This window comes from Haliaeetus leucocephalus, unplaced genomic scaffold (assembly GCF_000737465.1).
Source record: "Haliaeetus leucocephalus isolate CR32 unplaced genomic scaffold, Haliaeetus_leucocephalus-4.0 Scaffold92, whole genome shotgun sequence".
NCBI classification, from domain to species: domain Eukaryota; kingdom Metazoa; phylum Chordata; class Aves; order Accipitriformes; family Accipitridae; genus Haliaeetus; species Haliaeetus leucocephalus.
The window spans coordinates 6,781,119-6,787,296 of NW_010972528.1; the positions used below are offsets into that span (position 1 = coordinate 6,781,119).

General features: G+C 41.5%; 1 protein-coding gene across 2 annotated transcripts in view; it reads left to right on the top strand.

Moving 5' to 3' along the window:
* The window catches only part of SALL1 (spalt-like transcription factor 1), a 15,105-nt gene extending 9,509 nt beyond the window's left edge, over positions 1 to 5,596 (top strand). For both annotated transcript variants that reach the window (XM_010585010.1, XM_010585011.1), the window contains 2 exons: positions 1 to 3,017; positions 4,083 to 5,596. The exon at positions 1 to 3,017 is cut by the window's left edge and continues 396 nt beyond it. In XM_010585010.1, the coding sequence (XP_010583312.1) occupies positions 1 to 3,017; positions 4,083 to 4,523 (3,458 nt within the window). In that variant the 3' untranslated portion in view covers positions 4,524 to 5,596. The remainder of the gene's footprint in view (positions 3,018 to 4,082) is intronic.
* Positions 5,597 to 6,178: the final 582 nt, after the last annotated feature.

Genomic DNA, 6,178 nt, shown 5'->3' on the forward strand with positions numbered 1-6,178 from the left:
CTGTAACAACCTCTCTACCTCACATAGGGGATCTGACAACATTAGGCAACTTTTCAGTGATAAATAGTAATGTAATAATTGAAAACCTTCAGAGTACTAAAGTGGCAGTAGCACAGTTCTCACAGGAAGCAAGATGTAACGGTGCATCGAACAGTAAGCTTGCTGTACCTGCCCTGATGGAGCAACTGTTGGCTTTACAGCAGCAGCAGATCCATCAGTTGCAACTGATTGAACAAATTCGTCACCAAATATTATTGTTGGCTTCCCAAAATACAGACATGCCAACATCTTCTAGCCCTTCTCAAGGTACTTTACGAACATCTGCCAACCCCTTGTCCACATTAAGTTCCCATTTATCCCAGCAGCTGGCTGCAGCAGCTGGATTAGCACAAAGCCTTGCTAGTCAATCTGCCAGCATCAGTGGTGTGAAACAGCTACCCCCTATACAGCTACCTCAGAGCAACCCTGGCAACACTCTAATTCCATCCAGTAGTGGCTCTTCTCCAAATATTAACATATTGGCAGCAGCAGTTACAACACCGTCCTCGGAAAAAGTGGCTTCGAGTATTGGTGGCTCACAGCTCAGCAACCCACCAGTATCAGCATCATCTTCACCAGCTTTTGCAATAAGCAGTTTATTAAGTCCTGCATCTAATCCACTTCTACCTCAGCCCACCCCTAGTAACTCTGTTTTCTCCAGTCCCTTGTCCAATATTGGAACACCTGCAGAGGATTTAAACTCCTTGACTGTCTTGGCACAGCAAAGAAAAAGCAAGCCACCAAATGTAACTGCTTTTGAAGCAAAAAGTAATTCAGATGAGGCATTCTTTAAGCATAAATGCAGGTTCTGTGCTAAAGTGTTTGGGAGTGACAGTGCCTTGCAGATTCATTTACGTTCTCACACTGGCGAGAGGCCATTTAAATGCAACATATGTGGAAATAGGTTCTCCACAAAGGGAAACTTAAAAGTCCACTTTCAGCGTCATAAAGAAAAATACCCTCATATTCAAATGAATCCGTACCCGGTGCCAGAGCATTTGGACAATATTCCTACAAGCACGGGTATTCCTTATGGGATGTCTATACCGCCAGAGAAACCTGTCACGAGCTGGCTGGACAGCAAGCCGGTCCTCTCCACCCTGACGACTTCTGTTGGACTGCCACTCCCACCAACGATCCCAAGCTTGACCCCATTCATCAAAACTGAGGAGCCTCAGCCGATTCCCATTAGCCATCCTTCCACTAGCCCTCCCTGCTCTGTCAAGAGTGACTCGGGAACAGCTGATCCCACATCAAAAATTTCCAATGGACTTTCTGATGAGGTAGAGGCTGGCGCTTTGCCTACCTCAAATGGCAAAATGGAAGAAAACTCTCAAAACGCAAGCGCCATCACTAACATGAGCAGCTCTGTGAGCTCACCGGCAGCAGACTCAGGCTCCAGCGGTGTCGCCACTTTTACAAATCCACTGATGCCTCTCATGTCAGAGCAATTTAAGGCAAAGTTTCCATTTGGAGGACTATTGGATTCAACGCCAGCATCTGAAACGTCAAAATTGCAGCAACTGGTAGAAAACATTGACAAAAAGGCAACCGATCCTAATGAGTGTATCATTTGCCACCGAGTTCTCAGTTGCCAGAGTGCACTGAAAATGCATTATCGCACACATACCGGTGAGAGGCCATTTAAATGTAAAATCTGTGGTCGCGCTTTCACTACTAAAGGCAACTTAAAGACTCATTACAGTGTCCACCGTGCCATGCCCCCGCTGAGAGTGCAACATTCATGCCCGATCTGCCAGAAAAAATTCACCAATGCCGTTGTGTTACAGCAGCATATCCGAATGCATATGGGAGGGCAGATCCCCAACACTCCAGTGACGGAAAACTATCCTGAGTCAATGGAATCAGATACGGGATCTTTTGATGATAAGAATTTTGATGATATAGACAACTTCTCAGATGAGAACATGGAAGACTGTCCTGACAGCAGCGTGCCAGACACACCTAAATCTGTGGATGCATCACAAGACAGCTTGTCTTCTTCCCCTTTGCCCCTGGAAATGTCAAGTATTGCTGCTTTGGAAAATCAGATGAAGATGATCAATGCGGGACTTGCTGAACAACTTCAGGCAAGCTTAAAGTCAGTTGAAAATGGGTCAGTGGAAGGGGACGTTTTGACTAATGATTCGTCATCTGTCGGTGGTGATATGGAAAGCCAAAGTGCTGGAAGCCCTGCTGTCTCGGAGTCTACCTCTTCCATGCAGGCCTTGTCCCCATCCAACAGCACTAATGATTACCACAAGTCACCAAGTATTGAAGAGAAACCAGTAAGAGCTTTACCAAGTGAGTTTGCCAACGGTTTGTCTCCAACCCCTGCTAACAGTGGTGCTTTGGACTTGACGTCTAGTAACACTGATAAAATGATTAAAGAAGAGTCTCTGAGTATGCTCTTTCCTTTCAGAGATAGAGGTAAATTTAAAAACACCGCATGTGACATTTGTGGCAAAACATTTGCTTGTCAGAGTGCCTTGGACATTCATTACAGAAGTCATACCAAAGAGAGACCATTTATTTGCACAGTTTGCAATCGTGGCTTTTCTACAAAGGGTAATTTGAAGCAGCATATGTTGACACATCAAATGCGAGATCTACCATCACAACTTTTTGAGCCCAGTTCCAGTATAGGCCCTAATCAGAACTCTTCGGTTATGCCTGCTAATTCACTGTCATCACTCATAAAGACTGAGGTTAATGGCTTTGTGCACAGCTCTCCTCAGGATAGCAAAGAAGCACCCTCTGGTCTAGTTGCTTCAGGGCCGCTGTCCTCCTCTGCTACATCCCCTGTCCTGCTCCCCGCTCTCCCCAGAAGAACCCCGAAACAGCACTACTGCAACACGTGTGGGAAAACATTTTCTTCCTCCAGTGCTCTACAGATCCACGAAAGGACACACACTGGTGAGAAACCTTTTGCCTGCACTATATGTGGAAGAGCATTCACAACAAAAGGCAATCTGAAGGTACTTTTTCCTCTTGCTGTTCTTAGGTTTCATTTTCTCCTTGCGGGGGGGGGGTTAATTTTTTACATCTGTTAATGTTGCAAGCAGTGGTACCTTTGGGTATCTGCGGTGTGACAAATGGTGTGTTTAGTCAGCTCTGGTAGACCTAGATGGCCTCTTGTTGAGTGCTCATGTTGGCAGCCGATCTGAAGCATGATTTTTGGTTTTGATGCTTAATTAAAATTCATCTACCAGCAAAGACTGTCTATGCAGAGTGTGAAACGGAACAGCCAAATGATGTTAAGGGGTCTTAATTATCAGAGACACGTTTTGTAACTCACACACCTCTTTAAGAATTGAAAGGCTCTTGAATGTGCTGTTTTTCATAACTATCATGTAAGATGATGGTGTTTAAAAAAACTATTAACATAATTCTGGAACTAATGGGCATTACTTTAATTGATTATATAACTAACATTTCCTACTGATATGTGTTTGAAAAAGCAAATATACTTAAGTTTTAGAACACCAGTTGAGCACTTTACTGTGTACATTTTTCTGTTGACAGAGTATTTCTCTAGAGGTTGCTGCCAGTAATGCGAGATGAATAATTACTTTCAGGCCATTCTGTCTATACACGAGGCTCTCTGATGAGCAATCAGTAAAGGATACTTTCTGCTTGTCTGAAAAGGACATTTATAGGGTAAAGGGTGTCAAATACAATACTTACCATTGCAATGAAAGTGGACATAGCAATTCTAGCCCTGAAAGCAGCTATCTGCAATTGACAGAATAACGTGAAGTCATTATAAACTAAATACATATAATAAAAAAAAGACTAACAAGCAATGCATTGTTCAGCAGGAAGACAGGGTATTCTGGGTAATGGTGATGGGCTAATCCAGAAGAAGTTTATTATTCCAGATGGGAAATGGAGCCCTGTACCAGCTACCTTTAGTGCCGTTCATTGTGTAACAAGGCTGGACATGTTGATGGGCTGCTGCCTTCTCTGTGATCAAAATAAGTTTGAAATCCCTGTCAAGCCCTATTTTTTGTTTGTTTGTTTCTTCCTTTCTTTCTTTTCAGGTTCACATGGGCACTCACATGTGGAACAGTACTCCTGCAAGACGAGGCAGACGACTTTCCGTGGATGGCCCCATGACATTTCTAGGAGGCAATCCTGTGAAGTTCCCGGAAATGTTTCAGAAGGATTTGGCTGCACGGTCGGGGAATGGAGACCCCTCCAGCTTCTGGAACCAGTACGCGGCAGCACTCTCCAATGGCTTGGCCATGAAGACCAACGAGATCTCTGTCATCCAGAATGGTGGCATCCCTCCGGCGCCAGGGGGCCTGGGCAACGGTGGCAGCTCTCCCATCAGCGGCTTGACAGGAAGCCTGGAGAAGCTCCAGAATTCAGAACCCAACGCACCTCTAGCTGGTCTGGAGAAAATGGCAAGCAATGAAAATGGGACAAGCTTCCGTTTCACGCGTTTTGTGGAAGACAACAAAGAAATTGTAACAAATTAGAAAAAAACTCCATAAATAACATTCCTGCAAATAGTGCAACCTAGGGTTGCTTTTTTCAAGCTGCAGGCTACAACATTACAAAGACTTTCTTTTGTACCATGTTCTACTAATAGAGTTCTAAGAGAGCTTATTTATTAGTGATATAACCTTGCTTTGCAAACAAATGCAAGCATTAACTTTGGTCTCCTGTATTTTGAACTAAATACTAATCGACTAGAGTGCTGTAAACTTGCTGTAACATTTATGGCAGTTGCAAGTCTGTTCCGCTAGGTGATCTTATTCTGGCATTAACTTATTTTCTATATCCAGTTTAACATGAACTCTGGTATTGATGCGATGCCTCAGTGATACATTAGATCTTTAACAAAAATCTGTATATAAATGTACACTTTGATCCTGCTGGAAATTTTATCAGCAAACACATTGTTTAATTTTTCCAAACAGAATTAAGAAAAGGACTGAAAGAATATAGACTGAACAGTGTGGGTCCTTTACACAGCTCAGTTTTTGATTTTTATTATAAAATTAAAACTGCTTTAATTTTTGTAGGTTTAACATTTTCCGTTTTGAACTGTTATTTGTATTGTGCTTTTTACTTGAGTCGTCTTAAATGTTAATACATTTCTGTACAGTAATAAGCACGCGGATTATTAGAGAAGATACTGAAGTGTTGTTTTGGTAGTTGAAACTGAGACGTAACATTTTGCCTTGTAGGTATATTCATTATAGAAAATGTGCTGGACTTTCACAATGCTGCTAAGTATGGCATCTTGAACAACTTCCGTGGACAACTGTAGATGCTCCTGTACATACAATAAGACATCACTTTCATTAAAATGTACATATGTTCCTTACAAGACCAAGCCCTACTCCTTGACCAAGGGAACAAGTATAGTGTTTGTTTATTTTGTATTAGGTATTTGGGGGGGGGGCAGGGGGAACCTTGGACTGTTACATGCACTTTCTCGGAAAGTTGAAAGGAAAAGAGGTCCAGTTTCTTTAACATTTAATACTTACTAACAGCAGAGATACTGTAATTTTACTCAAGTAATCAAATACATTTTTGCAACAGATAAAATTCACTGTCTCTGTGTTTTTAAAGTGTACCTGTATTTAGTAATCACTTTGTATTATTTAGCCTTTCCCTTGGTTAACATGAACTGTCCAGGTTGTATGTGTGTGTTTATATTTGTAAGTATGGGTATATATATATGTATTGCATATTAATTGCTAGTATATTTTTCATACCCCCAATAGTGGGAAATTTCTCCTTAACTATTCAATTTCTCCTCATAAAATTGTAGATATTTTGGCATTTTTAATTTCTTTATTAAAAAAATGCTGCTAGCAAAGACCTTATTGAGCCTAGGTAAGTTTCCTTTGAAGGAAATAATTTATCACATTTAAGGCTTGATTTGGTTCAAATGCTTTATATTTGATATTAATTTTATTCTATGAGATTGTATGTTTGTGGCATGCTTACGCTGCTATATCTGTGTTAAGATGTCCACTTGCAAGCCTCCATATATTATATGGGATTTATAACTTGATTGTAAAAAAAAAAAAAAAAATATTGCTTTGGCCTTGCACATGATTTGGCTTCCCTTATGCACCTGCAATGATCATTAACCTCAATGGGAGTTTGGGGAAACAGA